The 24,100-nt window shown below is 45.1% G+C and overlaps 1 protein-coding gene across 2 annotated transcripts in view; it reads right to left on the bottom strand.

Moving 5' to 3' along the window:
• sema4f (sema domain, immunoglobulin domain (Ig), transmembrane domain (TM) and short cytoplasmic domain, (semaphorin) 4F) overlaps nucleotides 1-24,100 on the bottom strand; it is a 245,386-nt gene that overhangs the window by 169,668 nt on the left and 51,618 nt on the right. The window contains exon 3 of one of the 2 annotated variants that reach the window (XM_069923461.1): nucleotides 16,623-16,727. The exons of the other annotated variant lie outside the window; for it this stretch is intronic. Coding sequence (XP_069779562.1) covers nucleotides 16,623-16,727 — 105 coding nt within the window. The remainder of the gene's footprint in view (nucleotides 1-16,622; nucleotides 16,728-24,100) is intronic. 2 annotated transcript variants of the gene reach the window in all.

Genomic DNA, 24,100 nt, shown 5'->3' with positions numbered 1-24,100 from the left:
CAACCACTTCACTCGGTGCCGCTCTGGATTGGTACTTTTTGACACCAGATACGTTTCTTTTGTCTCCAGCTGGAGACCTGACTGTCACCATACTGCCACTTCTGGATACAACAGTGTAGGGTTGATGGTAATAAGGTGTATCTAGCTTACCACCACTCTCTTGCCTCACAAGAACATTATCTCCAGGCATGATGTCTGAGTACCTGGCCCCACATCTCGAGTCTGCATCCAGCTTTGCTGCCCCCTTCTTTTCAGCATCGTAGTCCCTCATCTCCTGGTCATCCCTGATTTCCTTCAGTTCGGGCATTTTTGTGCAGAATTTCCTCCCGAAGAGTACTTCTGCTGGACTTTTTCCTGTAGTTGCATGAGGGATTGCCCGATAGACAGCTACATAGGATAGCAATGCTTCTCTCCAGTTCTGTCTTTCTGCATGAGCGATCCATAGTCATTTTTCGATGGACTGATTTTGTCTCTCTACTTCTCCGTTGGCTTGCGGCCATTTAGGAGTTACTTTGCGATGGTGGATGCCTGTGGTCCTCGTATATTCAGCAAATGTCTCTGAAATGAACTGTGGATCATTATCAGAGTGTAGCGTAACAGGCAATCCATGTCTCGCAAAGATCTTTGCCAATGCTTGTATCGTTGTTTCAGTGGTCATTGACCTCATCACAGAGTACTCATAGTATCTGCTGTAGTAATCTACCACTACCATGATTGACTCACCAGTTGGTAAAGGTCCGAGAAAATCAACAGCTACATCGATTCATGGTCCTGTCGGGAGTTGCGTACTCCGGATCGGCTCTGGGGGATTATTCCTCCTTGTGAGTTGACACCCATGGCAGGTTTTGACGAATTTCTCTGCGTCTTTATCACAGCCTGGCCACCATACTTTACTCCTGAGGTTTTGCTTGGTACCAACAATACCTAGGTGTCCTTCATGAGCTAATGATACGATCTTCAGTCTCAACCTCTGTGGTATCACCAATCTACATCCCCTCAACACACACTGCCCAATGCAACAAAGTTCGTCGCTAATGGGAACATATGCCTTGTGAGTGCACTTGTCCCATTGTCCACTTTGGATACATTCTCTAACTTCCATGAGTTCTGGGTCATGTTCGGACTCTCTCTCGACTTCCCTCATTGTCACAGCTCCCGGTGTCGACTGGATAGCTATGAAGCATACAAAGCTCTCTGCTTCTGTCCCGTTCTGACTTGGATTGTGGGCATCCATCATTCAACAATCTAGACAGCGGATCAGCAATGTTCGCTTTCCCAGCAATGTGGACTACTCTGTACTTGTACGGTTGGAGTCTGAGCACCCATCGTTCTATCCTGGCACACGGTTTGGACCTGGTGGCGTAGATCACCTCCAATAGTTTGTGGACCGTGATGAGTTCAAATTCAATGCCATACAAATATGCATGGAATCTCTCGCAGTCCCATACAAGTCCGAGTGCTTCTTTCTCTGTCTGAGAATATCTCCTTTCACTGATTCCGTATTTATTTCAAAATACATTTTTATTTGTTTTTCAATAAATTCTCTAAAATCCTGCCTTTTAAGTAACATGGGGTTTAATCTCCATCTATACATTCTTGGAGGGATGTCCTCTAGCTTTACTGTCAATATTAAGGGTGAATGGTCCGATAGTATTCTAGTTTTATATTCTGTTTTTCTTACTCTATCTTGCATACTAGCTGATAACAAAAATAGGTCTATTCTTGAGTATGTTTTATGTCTAGCCGAGTAATATGAATATTCCTTTTCTTTTGGGTGTTGTTTCCTCCATATATCCAAAAGTTGCATTTCTTCCATTGATTTAATTATAAATTTGGTTACTTTGTTCTTTCTGTTAATTTTTTTCCCAGTTTTATCCATATTTGAATCCAAATTCAGGTTGAAATCTCCTCCTATTAATATGTTCCCTTGCGTATTTGCTACCTTCAAAAAGATATCTTGCATAAACTTTTGATCTTCTTCGTTAGGTGAATATACATTGAGTAGATTCCAAAACTCCGAATATATCTGACATTTTATCATTACATATCTCCCTGCTGGATCTATTATTTCCTCTTCTATTTTAAATGGCACATTTTTACTAATTAATATAGCCACTCCTCTTGCATTTGAATTATACGATGCTGCTGTTACATGTCCTAGCCAATCTCTCTTTAATTTCTTGTGCTCCAATTCAGTTAAGTGTGTTTCTTGCACAAATGCTATATCAATTTTTTCTTTTTTCAGTAAATTTAGCAGTTTCTTCCTTTTAATTTGGTTATGTATTCCATTAATATTTAAAGTCATATAGTTCAACGTAGCCATTGTATACTTTGTTTATCTTCCCTTTCCGTTTTTCCATCATTACCTTTCCTCCTTTTCCATTTCTGTTTTCTTATTTTAAACCCTTTATAAGACCACATTCCTAAAACATCAAACATTTTCCTTATTCTCCTATTTAAAACTTCTTTAGCCCCAATCTCCCCTTCCCCTCCTGAGTTGTCCTTTATCCCTTGTCGGACAACTACATCTCCCCTCTCCATTTGGGTTTGCGAATTCACTCGCAAGCGTCAGCTGATTTTGCAGTGACCGCAACTCCTCCCCACCCAGCCCACCCCCAGAAAAGATTTCACTTTTCATATGTAACAAAGGTCACTCTTTTAGTTCCCTCCTTATTCCCTCTATTCCATTTCCTTCCCTTATTAATTCTTGTCTATACTATCTATATTTTTCTCTAAATACGGATACATTCACGTATGCACATTATACATATACACACTTATACCTCTTTACCCACATACATATAAATCGTGGTCATTTTTACTCTCATTACACGTCTTCATCCCTCAGTCTATTTTGTAATTGTTCTGCAAATTTTCGTGCTTTTCTGGATCCGAGAATAGTCTGTTTTGTTGTCCTGGAATAAATATTTTCAATACCGCTGGATGCTTTAGTATAAATTTATACCCTTTCTTCCATAAAATCGCCTTTGCTGTATTGAACTCCTTTCTCTTCTTTAGGAGTTCAAAACTTGTATCTGGATAAATGAAGATTTTTTGCCCTTTGTACTCCAGTGGCTTGTTGCCCTCTCTTACTTTTTCCATTGTCTTCTCCAGTACCTTTTCTCTTGTAGTATATCTTAGGAATTTTACTAAAATAGATCTTGGTTTTTGTTGTGGTTGTGGTTTAAAGGCCAATGCTCTATGTGCCCTTTCTATTTCCATTTCTTGCTGTAGTTCTGGACATCCTAGGATCCTGGGGATCCAATCTTTTATAAACCCTCTCATATTCTTGCCTTCTTCATCTTCCTTAAGGCCCACTATCTTTATGTTATTTCTTCTGTTATAATTTTCCATTATATCTATTTTCTGATCTAACAGTTCTTGTGTCTCTATAACTTTTTTATTAGATTCCTCTAATTTCTTTTTTAAGTCCTCTACCTCCATTTCTACTGCTGCTTTCCGCTCTTCCATCTTGTCCATTTTCTTTCCCATTTCTGTTAAGGTCATATCTATTTTATTCATTTTCTCTTCTGTGTTGTTTATTCTTCTTCTTAAATCATTAAATTCCTGTGTTTGCCATTCTTTAAATGACTCCATGTATTCTTTAATAAGAGAAAGTATATCCTTTATCTTGCCTTTCCCTTCTTCTTCTATTTCACTGTACTCTTCCTCTTCCTCTTCTTCTTCCTCTGGGTTGACCATCTGTTGTTTCTTTGATGCCCTTTCCTCCTCTTCTTTCTTGTTTCCATTGTCTTCTGTGGTCTCTTCTTGCTGCAGGTGTTCTGCAGCTGTCGTTGCCGGCTGTGGAGATCGACTCCCCAGCTGGTCCCCCCTCCCATCGGTGTGTTTTTTTTCATGCGCGGTTGCGCACTTTTACTCGGCTCAACGAGCCATTTTTGTAGTCCACTTTCTACCGACCTGAGGGAGCGGGTTTCTCTCTCCACCGCGGGCCTCTTCGAACAGGTAAGGCCTTCTCCTTCTTCCTCCGTTGTCTTCTCTTCTTCTCTTCTTACCGTTGATTTCGATTTTTCTTTTTTTGTCGCCATCTTCTTTCCACCTTTATACTCACTTTTCTTTAACTTTATATCTGTGCCTTTGTGTTTTCCTTTTTTTTTTACTTTTCTGGAGAGGGCTGGAGTTCACCATCCGGCCACTACTCCATCACGTGACTCCCATCCAGAATATCTCCTTTCAACGTCTGTCAAAGATCTGCTGACATAGGCAGTGATTTTTGGCGTCTCCTCATGCGTCTGGACCAACACGGCTCCTAAACCAACAGGGCTAGCATCCGCTATGACTTTTGTTGGTGCATCCGGATCATGATACCCAAGAATATCGGCATTCGTCAGCCTTTGTTTCAGAGCTGTGAATGTTTCCTTCTGCTCAGGGCCAAAATGGAATGGTACACCTTTCCTGGTTAGTTTACTCAGTGGTTCTGCCAGTGTAGCAAAGTTAGGGATGAACTTTGCGCAATAATTGACCAATCCCAAGAAACTCCTCATCTCCGTTGCATTCTGGGGTTCACGTGCATCGGCAACAGCTTTCACCTTGGCATCAGCTGGGTTCAGTCCTTCCCGTGTAAGCCTGTGTCCCATGAGATCCATCTCTGAGACACCGAACTGGCACTTGTCTCCATTCACAGTAAGGCCTGTCCCCTGTAGTCTGGATAGCACAAGCCTCAACCGTCTGTCATGCTCTTCCTGTGTAGCCACATGGACTATGATGTCATCAGAAATGTTGGCGACTCCAGGAATGCCTTGAATCACTCGATGGATTTCGTACTGGTAGATCTCAGGAGCTGCATTGATGCCGAACGATAGCCTCTTGTACCGGTACAATCCACAGTGAGTCACAAATGTTGTCACATCCCTGGATTCTGGGTCCAGCTCTAGTTGATGATAGCCCCATTTTAAATCGATTTTTAAGAACACCTGACTGGTTGTTAACTCCTGGAGTACTTCTTCTACTGTTGGTATGGGGTGTCGTTCTCGAATTATAGCTTAATTGGCCATCCTCATATCAACACACAGTCTCATGTCACCATTTGGTTTGGGCACGATCATTACTGGGCTGACCCATTGCGTTGAATGTTCTACAGGTTCAATAATGTCTTGCTCAATCAACTCTTTGATTTTGGCCTCGACTTTCCCACAAAGTCCAAATGGGGTTCTGCGCACTGGTTGCGCCTTGGGTTTGACCGTTTTGTCCACTGCTAGCTTTAGTTGTCGACCTTTCAGCTTTCCTCCTCCCTGGAAAACTGCGGGGAATTCTTGCTTCATATCCTCATATGACTGAACTGAATTGACACGAGCTCCAATATGAAGTATTGCCAGATCTTGCGCCGTGCGTCTACTCAGCAATGGTTCTCCCCTCTCGTCGATGACAACAAACTCTGCTTCGGTGTGCTTGTCACCAGCTTCAACAGTCGCAGTGAAACATCCAATGGTCTGCAATGGCTTAGTTGCTGTGTATGGATACAGTTTCTTTGAACACTCCTTTGACATAAAAATGATCTTTTTTTTTTCAATTTCTCGCATAAGTGTCGGTCAATTACATTACTGTCACTGCCTGAGTCTACAATGACCGGAACTGTCACACCACCAATTATCTCAGGGACTTTCTCATGATGGTCATCATTCAATGTAAACTGATAGTATTTCTGCCCATCCTGGTTGTCATCATCATCGTCATTTTCTGGATCATCTTCTATATGGCGAATAATGCCTTGCTTTCTCTGTCCATAATTGCCTTTCTTTCCAGGAGACTTTCCTTTCCCCCAAGCTTTGCCCTTAGAAGCTATACTCTTCCCATTCTGGTTTGCATTTGACTTGCTTTTGCACTTCTTTGCAAAGTGGTCTTTACCTCCACACTTTCTACAAACTTTGCCTTTTGCTGGGCAGCATGGGTCTTTTCCAAAATGACCTCTGTCTCCACATCTGTAACACTCCAAGTCACGTGTCGGCATATTTCTTGGCTGGCTATGGCTAAGCGAGAGCCTATTTACTTGTTGACTAACTTTGTCTTTAATGGGCTGGCTTGAGTTGTCTTTCAGTTTCATGGTATGAAATTGCCCCTCAACAGCCTCTAATGCAGCAGCAATTGCTAAAGCATTGGTAAGTTTCAAGTCACCCCCTTTTTACAGTAATCGCCTTCTGAGTTTGTCTGATCTGCAGTGCTGCACGACTTGATCCAATAACTGGTTGTCCAAATCAGCTGCCACGTAATTGCATCCAACAGCCAGTTGTCGCAATCTCGTCATGTACTGGTCGACCGTTTCCCCATCTTCCTGTTTTGTTTTGCGAAACAAATGGCGTTGAAATGTGGCATTCGGTGTCAATACATAGTGTGCATTCAATGCATCTACAGCTTTCTGGTATTCCTCCTTCCTTCCAGTATTCGAAAGCGTCTTAAAAGTTTCCCGAACTGCAGGTCCTGCGGTGAAGAGAAGTAACGCCCTCCGCTGCGCTTTCTGCTCTGCCATACTCCCATTGAGAAATAGGCCACGACTGTCGGCGTAAGCTTCGAACTCTTCAAGCCATGCCTTCCACTTCATGCTTACAGTGCTTGCATCACCCGTCGGGTCAAAATGAGGAACACCACGAAGTGCAAGAAATTCAGCTCCAGTGACTGCCATGATGAAACGTTCCAGCTCAAAGCCATGGATTCAAAATCCAAAATGTTTCTCCTCGTCGCTAATGTCACATTTGTGGCCCGAAATGTGAAATTGATAACACCATCAACACATGATTTACCTGTTGAACATCAGCGTGTCTTTATTTCTCTGTTTCCATTATTCCACCATTTCGTGCCTGCATACAACGCGCGCATGCCCTCTCACTTCCGGTCAGGTTAATAGCTCAACCTCTATCTGCATACATCTCATGCATATTCATTATCATGACAAGTAGTAATTTTGGCTGTCACTTCTAAAAATCCTTAAGTCATTTGTTTAAACTGTTGTCCATTTGATAAGCAATCCCTTCCAGGACTGTACACACAGACTCCATTCCAGATTCCAGTTCCACTCTTTGAGGCCTTACCTTCTCTGGCCTCCACCTCCAATTGTTCCTGTGAGCTGCTCAGTAAAGATAAGTCTGCTTCTTCTTCGCTGTCACTCGGGGCCCCCCCAGAGCCCACACATGGTCCAACAGGTCCCGGACCCTTGAAGCACCGCACACGCCTGGTAAGGCCAGGGACTGCGTAGGTGCGACTTCAAACGCCATTCTGCGCATCCCCAGCTCACTCGACGGCAGCCTGGGCTCAAGGGCTCTTCTCTCAGCTGGGTCGCTCGCGCGCCCGACATCGTGGACACGCGGTTCGGCACCGGCTGAACTCATTGTGGAGGTAAGGTCGGCGTCGGCATCATACTTAGCCGGCCAGGAGTCCTCTGCGCCTTGGAGGTTCCAGACATCGGGTCCTTGGCTTCGTGAACAGGTAGGCCTCAATTCTTCAGCACTTTTAAAAGGTCATTTCTTCTACAGTTGAGTTTTCATTGTTTTTACATTAGTAGCCATTATAACCCACTAATGTTCCCAAAAGTAAAAATACAACTTTTAATCACTTTTATAAACTTTAAAAATGGGTGCTTAAAAAACTAGCTGAGGGAGGGTAGGACCGCACGTCTGTCCTCTACGCCATATTGGCACGCCCCCCCGGTGGTGGGGTCCTGTAGTAAGTGCCAGAAATTCCGGGGGATAATGTGTTGGATTCAGAGGTTGGTGGGGTGGTAGGTGGGGACAAGGGGGATTCTGTGCTCATTGTTTATAGGGGCAGGGGTGCTAGGGCAGATGAGCGGGGAATAGAGGAGATGCGGGTGAGGGCCAAGTTAATAGTGGTGGAGGGAAAGCCACGTTTGAAATTTCAGAGGCTCTGGACTAGAAGACCTCACCTTAGGAGCAGATGCAGCAGAGATGGAGACATTGAGAGAAGGGGATGGTATCCTTGCAGTGGACAGGGTGTGAGGATGAGTAGTCCAGGTAATTGTGGGAGTTAGAGGGTTTGTAATAGATGTCAGTGTAGAGTCTGTCTCCTGAGATGGAGACAGAGAGATCCAGAAAAGGGAGAGTGTGATCAGAGATGGACCAGGTGAGTTTGAGGTCAAGGTGGAATTTGATGAAATTGATAAGCTCAAAGGTACATGAAGCCGCCCTGATGTAGTCATCGAGGTACCAGAGGAAAAATGGGTGGGGTGGGGGGGGTCTTGCCTGTGAAGGCTTGGAGCATGTTTTGCTTGTTTTGTACTGATGAATGCTCATCTTCAGGCTCCTGCACATTTTTCCTGATGATAGCAGAGTGAAGATGGTATGGCCTGTGTGATGAGGATCTTTGAGGATAGAGGCTGTTTTTTTAAGACATTACCTCTTGAAGATGTCCTCGATGGACTGATGCCCGTGGTGTTGCAAGCCAAATTAACAATCCTCTAGAGTTTTTTTCTTGTCCTGAGTTTGCTAAACTATCTGTATAGTTATCTGTCGGGGCACATCCATTGGTTGGCTGTACTTGTGGCTCCATCCAGACTCCTGAATAAAGGTGATTGTTCCACAGCCCCCCCTCTCTAGCTCAGGACAGTCGACCAATATGGACGTGCCTCTTTCCTATTGTGAATGAAAGCTTGTCAGTTTTGCATAACTTCATTCTTTTGGAGTTATTGATAGTGCTTCAATTTTATTCACAATAAATTTGACAATGGACCTGATCCTAAAGCTGGATGCTGGAAATTGACCCTCAATTACCTCGGGCCTCTACCAACTTCGAATTTTGGCTGCGCTACTTCAAGGCAATCCTGCAGGCATCACCAGCCATTGCTCGGTCAGAGAACGATAAACTATGCCACATCGTACCCATAGGTGTGATGGACATTTTGAAATTCCAGTACCTGAGAAAAGTAAATGAAGTCTATGTAAGACACCTCCTGATGACCCAAAACTGCAATCTGGGGAATCAAGAGCTGAGTATCTCCAGGCCTTGTGAACCCTTGGATGGGCCTGTGAATGCAAGGCCCTGACAGCCACAGAGAACATGGAGGACCTGATTAGAAATGCCTATGTTGCAGTCATCAGGTCCAGCGACATCTGTCAGAGACCGTTAGAGCAAGGTAAGCTCAACCTGAGGAGGACAGTCGAATTGGCAGGCACACTGGAGGTGGCCCTCCAGAACATGGAGGCCAACTCAACTGACAATGCAGCTGCCTCGTGGTTGGTTGCCCTGGACGCCACCAATTTGGGACATGTTGCCACTGTCACATCCCACCAGCGGCCCGACCACAGCAGCCATACTCCGTGGGAGCTAAATGCCATCATCGCCATGTCCCCTCAGTGACCTGACCATGGACACTGTACTCTGTAAGCACTCAAAGTGCTACTTTTTCAGCCTGGGCAAGCACCCTAGCAAACGCTGCCCAGTAAAAGATGCTGTTTGCTCCTGCTCCGGGAAGAATGGACACTATGCGAAGGTGTGTAGATCTAAGTCATCCCTACCCATCAGAGCCACATGCAGTCCGTGTGAGCCACCATCTTGGACATACCTCGCCACTTGCGAGTTCTGGGGGGACCATTTTGGATGCCATCTTTGAGACCCAGCAGTGCCATGTGCGAACTGTGGGGGCCTCCATCTTCGAGGCTGCCATCCCCCAACCAAACACACAAATTCTCCGCTGTGTGGTAAACCACTATCTGTATATTTACCTGTTGGGGCACACCCATTGGCTGACTGTACCTGTGGTTCCTTCCACAAACTCCTGAATAAAGATGACAGTTCCACAGCCCTCTCCCTAGCTCAGGACAGTTGACCAGCATGGACACGTCTCCATTCTATTCTGAATAAAAGCCTGTCAGTTTTGCATAACTTCCAGTCTTTTGAAGTTATTGATGGTGCATCAATGCCCTCCATCATGTTGGACCAGGGTAGTCCTTATCAACTCACCAGGTCAATGATGGAGATTCAGGTAAACAGCCACATGATGTGTTGCCTGTTTGATAGTAGGAGCATGGAGAGTTTCATCCACCCCAACATGGTACAGCATTTCTCTCTTGTAGTAAAGCCAATAAGCCAAAAAGATCACCTTGGCCTCAAAGTTGTACACGGCTGATGTCCGTGGCTACTACGTTGTGACCCTGACCGTGCAGGGTATGTACTATAAATTCCTAGTGATGTTGCAGCTATGCACTGCCGTGCTACTGAAAAGGTGCCTGGGCTTTTTCTCTTGTGACCCAGTGGGTCCACAACTATGCGGACAAGGCCCCCCTCCTTGTTAAATTCACCTCTTTTCCCCTAACACCAGAGACTTGTTCAGCCTTCAGCCACCCGGTGGACGAATCCACCCATTCCAGATGGAGAGCAATGCTTCCAACTTCGCCCTGGCTGCCATCCTTGACCAGGCAGGGAGACTCGCCGTTTTCTGCTCCTGCACCCTACAAGGCACTCCTCTGTCGAAAAGGAGCCCCAAGCCATTGACAAAGCAGTACGCCACTGGAGGCACTACCTAGCTAGCAAACAATTTACCTTGCTGACTGACCAATGTGCAGTTATGTTCATGTTCAATTATCAAGTGAGGAAAAATCAAAAGCAAGATTCTAAGGTGGGGAATTGAACTTTCCACCTACAATTACGGTATCTCGTGCCAGCTTGGGAAACTTAATGAGCCTCCAGATGCTCTATCCGCAGAACCTGAGTCAGTACACAAAATGACTGCTTACATGCCCTCCACAATGATCTCTGCCATGCTGAAATCACCAGGCTCTTTCACTTTTCAAGGATCACAACCTTACTCTATCAAAGAGATGAGGTTGGTAACCAAAAACTGCCAGGTCTATGCTGAATGCAAACCACACTCCTACCAGCCAGACAGAGCGCAGTTGATAAAGGCCACCCGCCCCTTTGAACAACTGAGTATCGATTTCAAAGGACAGACCGCAATGTGTACTTCAACATCATTGACGAGTACTCAGGTTTTCTATTCATCATCTCCTGCCCAGACATGACAGCTGCCACAGTCCTAAAGGCCCTAGGTTGTCTCTTCACCCTGTTTGGCTTCCCCTGCTATATTCATAGCAACCAGGGGCCCTCCTTTATGACCAATGAGTCGTGCCAGTACCTGCTGCCACAAGCAGGATCATCAGCTATAACCCTGAGAGAACAGGCAAGTGGAAAGGGAGAAGGCAACAGTTTGGAAGGTTGTCCTCTTAGCCCTGCAGTCTAGAGGCCTTCCCATATCCCAGTGGCAAGAGATCCTCCCCAAGGCACTCCACTTGATAAGGTCACTCCTACGTACTGCCACCAATGCCACACCATACAAACAAATTTTTTTTATTTCCTAGGAAGTCTGCTACAGGGACCACGCTGCCGGCATGGCTGACAACCCCAGGGCCGGTCCTACTCTGGAAACATGTGAGGACTCATAAGTCTGACCCATTGGTTGAAAGGGTCCATCTCCTCCACGCCAACCCCCAATATGCCTATGTGGCGTACCCTGATGGGGATGAAGATATGGTTTCTATTAGGGATTTGGCTCCCTCAGGGACTCCAGAAACAATTACTGATCACCCCACACCCCTTTCACCTCTCGCCATCTGTAGTGCACCAGGGCAGGTTATCCCAGCCTCAACAGCATGCCAGACTCGACAGCGCAATCAGCAAGCCAATGCCGACAACTGCATACTTGCACCCTAAACTGTCCAGGATTCCATCAGTGTGCTGCATTCACAGCTAATACTAAGACAGTCACAACTGCAAATCAGACCGCCCAAGAGACTTAACTTGTGATTGTATCCAATGCATTTCACCCTGCCTGACTCTTTTTAAAATCAAGGGGTAAATGTGGTAAATCATTATCTGTATATTTGTCGGGGCACACCCATTGGTTGGGTGCACCCAGTCTCCTGAATAAAGGTGACTGTTCCACAGCTCCCTCCCTAGCCCAGGACAGTCGACCAGCATGGACATGCCTCCATTCTATTGTGAATAAAGTCCTGTCAGTTTTGCACAACTTCCAATCTTTTGGAGTTATTGATGGTGTATCACTGAGCGATGACAGCTCCATACCAGACAGTGATGCAACTAGCCAGAATGCTCTGCACATTACACCTGTAGACATATTTGAGAGACTTTGCTGACATACTAAATCTTGTTAAACTCCTCACAAAGTATAGTCGCTGATGAGCCTTTTTCATGATTGCATTGACATGGAGGCTCGAGGACAGATCCTCAGACATGTTGACACAGAGGAATTTGTAGTTCTTGACCCTCTCACTGCTGAGCCCTCAATGAGAACTGGTTCGTGTTCTCGTGACTTCCTCCTGAAGTTCATAATAATCTCCTTGATTTTGCTAACATTGAGAGCAAAGTGTTTGGTGTGACACCACTCAACGAGCTGATCTATTTCCCTCTTGCACACTTCCTCATTGCTGTCTGTGATTCTGTCGACAACTGTGGTGTCGTCGGCAAATTTGTAGATAGCCTTGGAATCCTGCCTCGCCACACAGTCATGGGTGTATAGTGAGTAGAGCAATGGCCTGTGTTGTTCGTCAGAAAGGAGGAGACATCATTTCCAATTTGTACTGACTATGGTCTTCCGATGAAGTCCAGTTGCAGAAGGGGGTGCAGAGACCTAAGGTTTGGAGGTTGCTTGCTGACCAGCACTGAGGGAATAATGGTGTTGAAGGCTGAGCTGTAATTGATGAAAAGCAGCCTATTGTTTTCTAGATGATCCTGTGCTGAGCGTAAAGCCAGTGATATTGCATATGCTGTGGAGCAATTGAGATGACAACTGAATTGCAGTGGATTCAATTCTTTGCTTAGGTGCATGTCAATTCTGGCCATGATGTACCTCTCAAAGCATTTAAACACATAGATGTTAGTGGTGCTGGGCGAGAGTCATTGAAGCAACTCACTCTGCATTAATTTTAAATTTAGACATTATCGCGGCAACGCACAATTTACACACCTTTAACCTACACCCCTGGTACGTTTTGAACGGTGAGAGGAAACTGGAGCCCCCAGAGAAAACCCATGTAGACATGAAAAGAATGTACAAACTCCTTACAGACAAATCTGGGATTCGAACCCGGGTCCAGAACCAATCACTGGCGCTGTGAAGGCATTGCGCTAACTGTGCTGCCTATTTCTTGGCCAGTTCTCATTGAGGGCTCAGCAGGTGGGAACCTCTGACTCCAGCAATGAGAGATTAAAAATGTCCGTGAACACTCCAGTTAGTTGGTTGGCACAGATTTTCAGTACCTTGTCAGATATCACGTCTTGCGAGGGATCACCTTTTTGAATTACATTCTGATGTTAGCCTCAGAGACAGTTATCGTATTCAGAACAATGAACATTAATGAATGTATATGCGCCTAATGTAGATGATGGAAAATTTATACAAGATATAGTTATGCAATTATCAAAGGCATTTTAATTTGACCCAAGATTGGATAGGTCAGGTGATAAAATTATGAAAAGTAAAGTAGCCAAAACTGCAATAGGTTTAATGAAAGATATGGGACTACAGGTACTCGATCCTTTATCCGGACATCTAAAATCTGGAAAGCTCCAAAATCCAGCAAGTGGGGACCAGCGGTTGGGGGAGGTGGCCGAGGGACCAGTGGTCGGGGGAGGTAGCTGGGGGACAAGTGGCTGGGGGCGAGTGGCTGGGGGAGACAGCCGGGCAGTAGGGGGAGGCAGCGGGGGGAGACTGCCGGGCAACCGAGGGACCTGCGGTCAGGGGAGGTGGCTGGGGGAGATTGCCGGATGGTTGGGGGAGGCAGCCGGGGGAGACTGCCGAGTGGTCAGGGGAGGCGACTGGGGGAGGCGGCCGGGCAGCCGAGGGACCGCAGTTGGGGGAGGCGGCCAGCCGGCTGAGGGATCGGCAGTTGGGGGAGGCAGCTGGGCGGCTGAGGGACCGGCGGTTGGGGGAGACTGCTGGGTGGCCAAGGTACCAGTGGTTGGGGGAGGCGGCCGAGGGACTGCAGTTGGGGGATGCAGCCGGGCGACTGGAAGAGGGTGGGGGTGGATACGGCAGCACAATTCGGGTGGGCTTTCCGAAATCTGGAAAAATCTAAAATTCGGAACACACTGTCCCCCAAGGGTTCCAGATAAAGGATCATGTACCTGTAGTGGATATTTGGAGAATAATTCATCCAAGTGAAAGGGATTATTTTTTTAATTCTTTTTGATATAAAACATATTCACGAATAGACATGTTTATAGCTTCTGCACAGCTTCAATTTAGAGTACAAAAGATTGACTATCTAGCGCACGTTCTATCTGATCATTCACCTTTAATTCTTTCAATTAGAGGTGTGGCAGATGATGTTTGTGCTCCAGTGACCCTCTGGCACACTTATGGTCCTGTGGATTGACCTCTGATCCATATCTCTGCAGCAACCGTACCACACTGTGATGCAGCCGGCCAGGACACTCTCAGTAGAGTTTCTATAGAAGATTGACATAATGGTGGCCAGAAGCCTTTCCCACTTCAGTCTTCTCAGGAAGTGCAGTCGCTGTTATGCCTTCCTAACAAGTGAGGAGATAAACAGATATACCCCATTTTATGAATAGTCCCTTTACGAAAATTTGCTTTTTTGAAAGAATTTGAATGGGTTTTCATTTTTACAGAAATAGCCTTCAATGGAAGTGAATAATTCTTTGCTTTACACCATTTCGGCTTACGAAAGGTTTCATAGGAATGCTCTAGTTTTGTAAAGCGGGTTATATCTGTACTAGCTCTCTTCAATCTGAGGCGCCTGCAAGCTCACATCAAGACACAAGAGCAACTTGTCCGTGAACTACTCTTTGCAGACGATGCCGCTTTAGTTGCCCATTCAGAGCCAGCTCTTCAGCGCTTGACGTCCTGTTTTGCGGAAACTGCCAAAATGTTTGGCCTGGAAGTCAACCTGAAGAAAACTGAGTTCCTCCATCAGCCAGTTCCCCACCATGACTACCAGCCCCCCCACATCTCCATCGGGCACACAAAACTCAAAACGGTCAACCAGTTTACCTATCTCGGCTGCACCATTTCATCGGATGCAAGGATCGACAACGAGATAGACAACAGACTCGCCAAGGCAAATAGCGCCTTTGGAAGACTACACAAAAGAGTCTGGAAAAACAACCACCTGAAGAAACACACAAAGATCAGCGTGTACAGAGCCGTTGTCATACCCACACTCCTGTTCAGCTCCGAATCATGGGTCCTCTACCGGCATCACCTACGGCTCCTAAAATGCTTCCACCAGCGTTGTCTCCGTTCCATCCTCAACATTCATTGGAGCGACTTCATCACCAACATCGAAGTACTCGAGATGGCAGAGGCCGAAAGCATCGAATCCACGCTGCTGAAGATCCAACTGCGCTGGTGGGTAGGTCACGTCTCCAGAATGGAGGACCATTGCCTTCCCAAGATCGTGTTCTATGACGAGCTCTCCACTGGCCACCGAGACAGAGGGGCACCAAAGAAGAGGTACAGGACTGCCTAAAGAAATCTCTTGGTGCCTGCCACATTGACCACCGCCAGTGGGATGATATTGCCTCAAACCGCACATCTTGGCGCCTCACAGTTTGGTGGGCAGCAACCTCCTTTGAAGAAGACCGCAGAGCCCACCTCACTGACAAAAGACAAAGGAGGAAAAACCCAACACCCAACCCCAACCAACCAATTTTCCCTTGCAACCGTGTCTGCCTGTCCCGCATCGGACTTGTCAGCCACAAACGAGCCTGCAGCTGACGTGGACATTACCCCTCCATTAATCTTCGTCCGCGAAGCCAAGCCAAAGGAAGATATACTAGTAACATACAGTTGCAATGTTTGCTTTCAGTCGTCATTGCCAGAGTATCTTGGAGCAATTGTCCCTTGTATAGATGCTCTATTTTCCATTTTATTTTCACCTAAAATTTAAAAATTTATAGTTTTCAATCAGGAAAGATTGATATGTGAATACTCAACAGCAAATTTGATGAATTGTATCTGAAAGTAATGTAATGATTTCTTTCAAGGCACATCATGTATTCACTATATATTGATCTGTCCAGGCTCTGATGAATTCCTGCAAATCCTTTTATATACAAAATAATGTAATGTTTTGGAAGAGAATCCTCTTTCATATCATTTATGAATGATATCTGAATGGCATGGGATCCATGAAAAGTCTGGATTATAAAAAATAGTTTCATTATCTGGTTATTGGTTTGTCCTAAATCATTAAATTTTCCCCTCTCCACAGATGCATTCTGCTGATCAGCTGAATTGAATTGGATTTTTTTTGCAAAGATGCATGGTTACCTGGCAAGTCGATCCATACTCCACAACAGGTCATACAAAACAATAGTGCAGATTCTAGTCTTACAGAAAACATGCACAGTTCAAACAATGGAAAGGAAAAATTATTTAACTGAATATTTCCAGCAATATTTTTCAGATTCCTGCTTATGTATCATTTTGCCTTTTATTATTCTTTACAGCTGGTTGCTACAACAGTTTGTGACATACACCAGTAAACAGATAAATAGTTCCCATCTCATGTTTTAAATATCCAAATTATTTGCTAGGATATGGTGCTAATGTTCAGCATTTTTGTTCACAATATTCAAAGAATATCATTCTGCTGAATTATACCAGAAATGAGAATACAAACCTACAGACAGTGCTTTAAGTGGCCTGTATTTTTCATATGTTATTAATCCTTCTTCTACAGCTTTATCAATATGGGCCTTCATTTTCAACAAATGATATTCCTGAACTTTAAATAAAAATATGAGAATTATCTATCAGGTAGCCAAGTCAATGTCATACATTTTACATTTCATTTATAATCAAGAAATATAGCAGTTATATTGGAAAAAATTGAAAATGTAAAGAAAAATAGTATTACATAGTAAAAAGAAATTATAGCTGAAATATTTTATTAACCCTAAACAAAAAAAATGTATCCAGCATCATGCTGTGAGCAGGATGTTTTTGACTGAGCAATGATCTGAAACACAATGTGGTTACTAAACTACTTTCTTATAGGATCATTTTTACTCATGTATCTTTAAACCAGCATAAACCACACAAACCAATTCCTGCAATTTTATGAAAAAATATTTTTATCTATAATTTTTTTTAAGCCCTTGAATGATTGTCAGGGGCACAATTTATACACACAAATATGAAATAACAGCTTACTTAATTTCAATGTCTTATGACTAGCTCAGATGCTTCTATAAACAGAACATGAGCAGCAGGCAGAGCTGCAGGGGGAGCTGGAACATTTTACATGGTGCTGGATGCAACACCAGGGTTCCTCACTCATATCTTGTCCAGAAGCAGCAGGTCTCAGAGGCCAATCATACAGAAAGAGAATAAGTATTTTGAATGATCCTTTTAAAGTTGATTGTGACACAGAAAGATATCTTCATGGCTTTAAATGAAACGCAAAATGTGTCAACTGTGCATCAAATGCATCATTTGTGACTCAGTATCACTCTCGTCAAGATTAAGTTGACATTGGTTCCAGAATCATTTATGAGCATATAATATGGTTAATTGAATTGAAGGAATTCCACACAATTGAATTCACTTCAATAAACAACACCTCATTTGACTATTTAAATTGATTAAAAAATCAATTGGCAATATTGCAAAAATTTATATAATTTCCTCCAGACCTACAAGGTTAGAGATGTTGTGGATAGTAAACGAGGTTGTATGGAGGTTACAAAAGGATGTAGTCAGGATGCAGAGTTGTGCAGAGAGGTAACGAGTTCAATCTGGATGTCTGAAGTGATGCACCTTGGAGGGTTGAACTTGAAGGTGGAGTATGTGGCTAATGGCAGGATTCTTAACAGTGTGAAAAAACAAAGATTTTGGGGTCCAGGTCTATAGATCCCTCAAAGCTGTCACACAAGTTGATAAGATAGTTAAGAAGACACATTAAGACTTCATTGTCATGGGAATGAGTTCAAGAACTGTGAAGTAATGTTGCAGCTCTATAAAACTGGCTCAACTTGGAGTATTGTGTTCAGGTCTGGTCGCCTCATTACAGGAAGAATATAGATGCTTTGGTGCAGAGGAGATTTACTAGGATGTTGCCTGGATTGGAGAACATGTCATATGAACCAAGGCTTAAAGAGCTAGGGTTTTCTTTTTGGAGTGTGAAAGGATGAGATATTACTTAATAAAGGTATACAAGATTATGAGGAGCTTTTAGGGTGAACAGCCAGCACCCTTTTCATGGGCTGACAATAGCAAATACCAGAGGACATCTGTTTGAGGCAAGTGGAGGAAAGTTTTTGCTCAGAGAGTGCTGGGTGCCTGGGTGCCAGGGGTGGTGGTGGAGGCTGGTACAATAGGGACATTCAAAACCTCTCAGGTAAGCACATGGATGCAAGAAAAAGAGGGTTTTTGGGTGTAAGGAAGAGAAAAATTAGATTGATGTGGAGTAAGTTTCCATAGGTCGGCACAATATCGTGTGCTGAAGGACCTGCACTGGGCTGCAATGTTCCATATTTATAAACAAAGCATAATTAAAACAGTGTTTATTTACATATATAGATTTATACGATTTAGAAATGGGTCCTTCGTCCAAGTCAACTGAGGTGCCTTCCAGAACTAGACCCATTTGCCTGCATTGGCCTGAATGTTTTTCAAATATTGTAACTATAGCCACCTCTACCAGTTCTTCTGGCAGCTTGTTCCATATATCCACCTCCTAATTTGTGATAATCTTGCTCCTCGGTCTTTTAAGCCTTCCCCTTTCACCTCAATGATGAGCAATGAGAGTTTATTTTCACATACAGAAGTTCAATGTGGAGCTGCAATGAAATTCATCCTTGCACCAAGTTACAACTACAATAGTACACAATAAATTACCACAAAATGCTAAGAGTAAAAAAGGGATAATAAATATAAAATAGATAAATATTCACATTTTCAATTAGTGGTAGAAAAAAGTAATGCTTTACTCATGTAAACACATCTATTGGTAAGTTTATGGTAGCACAGAAAGGTTCAAGAGCTCATAGCTGTTAGATAAAAATTGTTATTGAACCTTGAGCTGCTGGACTTCAGACTTCTGTACCTTTGCCTAAAGGTAACAGTGAAGAGAGGTCCTAACCAGGATGATGTTGCTTGCCTTTCTGAGGGAGTGTCTCACATATTCAATGGATGCCAGGTTGGTGCCTGTGAAAGACTTGGCTTAGTTTGCCACTTTATGCAGATTTATGCATTCTCAGGCACTCTAATTACTAAACTAGACTATGATTTAGGATACTTTCCACAGTTCTCCTTTACAAATTTGATATGAGTATTTGACAACTCAACAAACCTTCTCAGACATCTTAGAAAGTAGAGGCATTGGTGTGCTTTCTTTACAGTTGCCTCAGTGGTCTTGCTGCAGAGGTCCTTCAATATGTGGACTCTCAGAAATTTGAAAGAACTCACCCACTTCACTGCCATCCCATCAATGAAGACAAATGCATGCTCTCTTGACCTGTGCTTCCTGAAGCCCACAGTAAGTTCCATGGTCTTGCGAAGGTTGAGAGCAAGATTGTTATCGTGGCACCACACACCCAGATTCTTGACCTCCATCCTGTGCTCTGACTCCTTATTTCCAGTTGTATCATCAGTGAATTTATAGATTGCACTGGAGCTGAACTTGGCCATGCAATCACGAGTGCAGGGGACTAAGCATACAAATTTGAGGTACCCATATTGATGTTCAGCAAGGAGGAGGTGATGTTGCCCATCTGCACTGATTGGTGTCTGCCAATAAAGAAACAGAGGATTCAGCCGCCAAGGGACGAACTGAGTCCTAGTTCACTGAATTTTATTAGGTTTTGCTGGAATGTTAATGTTTTATTTTTAACTTAGATACAGCATAGACCCTTCCAGCCAATTAGCTCTTATCACCAAAATACACATGTGACCAATTAAACTTCTAATCCTGTATGTCTTTGAAACATAAGAGGAAACCACAGCACCCAGAAGAAAGCCACATGGTGAACAAAGATTTTGGGGTTCAGGTCTATAGATCCCTCAAAGTTGTCACGCAACTCATAACCAGGTCACAGCAAGTAGGGGAGTCTGTTAAGGACTTTATACTCACGCTAAAGGATTTGGCGAGGGCTTGCAATTTTAAGACAGTATCTGCCCAAGAGTGTGCAGACAACGTGGTGAGGGACAGAATCGCAGCCAGGATCAGGTCAACGGAGATAAGACAGAGGCTGTTGGAAAAGGGGACAGTGAGGCTAGATGAGGCTGAAACCATTGCGGAGGCTCTGGAGGACTCTAGGAGGGAGCTAGGGGAATACACTGAGCCGGACTCGCGAGCCACTTACAGGGAGAGGTGCACGGGTGAACAAGGGCAACATTCCGCAGCAACTACCTCATTAGACTGTTCCAAGTGCATTTTTGCGGGCAGCTAAAGCACCCCAGAGTCCACTGTCCAGCTAAGAAGAAGGACTGCTCAAGGTGTGGAAAGAAGGGGCATTATGCAAAAGTATCCAGAAGCCTCAAGGCTCCCACCAAAGCCCTCTCTCATGCAAATGAGAGGCGGGAAAGATCTTCTCCTTCCCCCACAGGCAAGACAAAGCAGAGTGCCATCTTGGGACGCCGGGCAGAGGACACAGCAACCAGATGACGACTTTGGTACCAAGTACTACGATCGAGGTTGGGATGAAAGCTCCTATCAAAATGGAGGAAGCACCAGGCTGGCCACATTACGACTGAATCAGGCGCGTCCACACGACCTATTGGACGCGACCATTAGTATTAAGGTTAACAGGAGTACTGTAAATTGTTTGGTGGATAGTAGGAGTACAGAGAGCTTTATAGACCAAGGGTTGGTAGAACACCTCACATTAAAAACGTACCCCAGTGACCATCAGATCCGAATGGCATCTAACAACCATTTGACTAAAGACAACCACTTCTGTAGGGTCACTCTGGAGATCCAGGGTACGGTGAATGAGGAGTTTAAATTGCTGGTGCTCCCATGCCTCTGTGCTCCACTGCTCCTGGGGTTGGATTTTCAGTGCCAATTGAAAAGCATCACAATGGTGCACGATGGGCCACTTCCCCCATTAATCCTTAGAAGGAAGAGTTAATGCAATCTCACGGCCCTGAACATAGAACCCCCCCCCCCCACTTTATTCATGCACCTCACGCCTGACTGCACCCCAGTGGCCACCAAGAGCAGGAGCTACAGCCCAAAAGACAGGGAGTTTATTGGTGCAGAAGTCCGTAGACTCCTGCAGGAGAACATTAGAGAAAAGAATTCCAGCCCCTGGAGAGCACAAGTAGTGGTAGTGAAGTCCGGGGAGAAGATGCATATGGTCGCAGATTACAGCCAGACCATCAACAAATTCACGCAGCTGATGCATACCCGCCTCCGCGTATTGCAAACATGGGAAACAGCATTGTCCAGTACAAAGTGTTCTCCACTATCAACCTCAAGGCAGCGTACCATCAGTTGCCCATTAGAAAGAGTGATAGGATATACACAGCGTTCGAGGTGAACAGCAGGTTGACCAGTTCCTCCGCCTCCCCTTTGGTATCACCAACGGGGTATCCCTGTTCCAGAGGGAGATGGACTGCGTAGTGGACAAGTACCACTTAAAGGTGATATTCCCGTACCTGGACAATGTTACGATCTGCAGCCACTCACAAGCTGACCATGATGTTAGCCTTCAACATTTTTTTCAGGCAGCAAAGGGTCGCAATCTAATGTACAATAAGGATAAGTCTTTAGCACCAGGAAGTTAGCGATCCTGGGGTATGTGGTGCAAAACAGGGAAATCAGTCCAGACCAAGCCTGCATGCGCCCGCTGCTAGACCTCCCCATCCCTCATTCTCAAAGGACATTAAAGAGATGTCTGGGGCTGTTTGCATACTATGCGCAGTGGATCCCTAATTACACCGACAGGGCCCACTCACTCATAAAGGCCTCAACTTTTCCCCTCAGCCTTCTGGTATCAAAGCCATCAACCCTGTGATCCATTGACGAGACAGTCCCTTTTCAGGTAGAGACCGATGCCTCAGACGTGGCGTTGGCAGCCACCCTGAATCAAGAGGGGCAGCCAGTGGCCATTTTCTCACGGACTTTCCAGGGGTCCGAGGTAAGACATTCGGCAGTGAAGAAGGAGGAGCAGGCCATTGTGGAAGCAGTGCAGCACTGGAGATATTTTCTAGCCTGTAAACGCTTCACCCTTGTCATGGACTAACGATCCATGGCGTTCATGTTCGATAACCAGAAGAGGGGGAAGATAAAGAATGATAAAATCTTGTGCTGAAGGATAGAATTGTCGATGTACAGCTACGACATCCTATACCATCCAGGGAGGCTCAATGAGCCCTCAGACGCATTGTCCAGGGGCACTTGTGCAGCCCTTAATCACATGTCCCAACGGCAGAGCTTGCACAATGAGCTGGGCAACCCGGGAGTCGTGAGGCTCTTCCACTTTGTCAGGGCCCAAAACCTCCCATCCTCAGTGGAGGAGGTATGGATGGTAAGCAGGGGCTTGCCCCATCTGTGCGGAGTGTAACTGCAGTTCCACCGGCCAGAGAGGATCCCCTTAATAAAAGCTACCAGGCCTTTCGAGCGGCTTAGGCTTGACTTCAAAGGCCCTCTCCCGCCCTACGACAGGAACATCTATTTTCTAAACACTATCGACGAGTACTCACGGTTCCCCTTTGCTATCCCGTGTCCCGATGTCACCGCAGCCACAGTAATAAAGTGCCTGAAATCTATATTCAGTTTGTGTGGGTACCCTAGCTATATACACACGGATAGGGTGCTGCCTTCATGTGCACCAAGGTCCAACAGTACCTCAGGGATAGAGGCCTAGGCTCCACGAGTACAGGTGAAAAGGGCACACGCTCTCTCAGACAAGCATGACTCCATGACAACCACCTGGTGTTTTTGCCATTAATGCTGCCAACCACCTTGCAAATTTCCAGGAAATGCCATGGCCAGTCATTGCCAACGGCTACATCAGCTGGCCACTGTAACAGACTACATCTGGGACGAACTCTCCCAATGCAAATTTCTAGTCGACAAGGGTGTGGAGGCTAGTGTCCTTCCTCCTTCGGGTTTTGATACTTATACCAGGAGCACAGGTTCAGCACTCACTGCAGTGAATAACAGTTCGATTCATACATATGGCACACGGACTATACCCCTGAAATTCGGAGACAATAAGTTCTTGCTGCTGTGTCCCGGCCAATACTGGGTTCTGATTTCCTCAGACCCCACTCACGGATGGTAGGCTTAAAAGGGTGCCGGTTGGTGAACCCCACAACATTCCAGACTTAACTGCCTTGGAAAAACTAAACAACCCACCCGACAGCTAGACAGCACGGAGAACTCAAACAACTTCTTGTGGAGTTTCCGGACATTGTCATTCCCCAGTTCTCCACTGCCACACCTAAACATAGTGTCACACACATTTTCACCAAAGGACCTCCTGTACACACCTGAGTCTGACAAGGTGTGGATTGCAAAACAAGAGTTCCACAAAATGGAGGAACTTGGAATCTTACGTATGTCTGATAGTCTGTGAGCTTCCCCACTACATACAATGCTCATACAGGTTGGAGACCTTGCGGGGATTACAGGCGTCTCAATGACACTATCACTGCAGACCGCTACCCTGTGCCACATATACAGGACTTTACAGCTAATCTTCATGAGGCCAAGATATTTTCTAAAATTGACTTGGTGCGTGGGTACCTGTAAACCTGGAGGATGTGCCCAAGACTGCCATCATTATACTGTTCGGCCTCTTTGAATTTTTGAGAATGCCTTTTTGGCATTTTGCACAAGCATTTGAGCGACTAATGGACACATGGACTTCCTTTTTAAATACTTGGATGACATACTCGTCACCAGCCACTCCCACAAAGAACACCTGCAGCATCTGCGTTTATTCTGCCACTGCCTACAGGAATTCACAATAACTGTGAACCCTGCCAAGTGCAAATTCAGGCAGTCCTCTATCAAGTTCTTGAGACATCAGATTAGCTGCCAGGGTGTCATTCCATTGCCAAGCAAGGTGGAAGCCATCCTGAAATTCATGAGGCCCAATACCACCAAAGGACTCCAGGACTTTGTGGGGATGGTCAATTTCTATC

The sequence above is a fragment of the Narcine bancroftii genome, chromosome 3, assembly GCF_036971445.1.
Source record: "Narcine bancroftii isolate sNarBan1 chromosome 3, sNarBan1.hap1, whole genome shotgun sequence".
Taxonomy (NCBI): domain Eukaryota; kingdom Metazoa; phylum Chordata; class Chondrichthyes; order Torpediniformes; family Narcinidae; genus Narcine; species Narcine bancroftii.
This window is presented reverse-complemented; position numbering and strand designations above follow the sequence as displayed.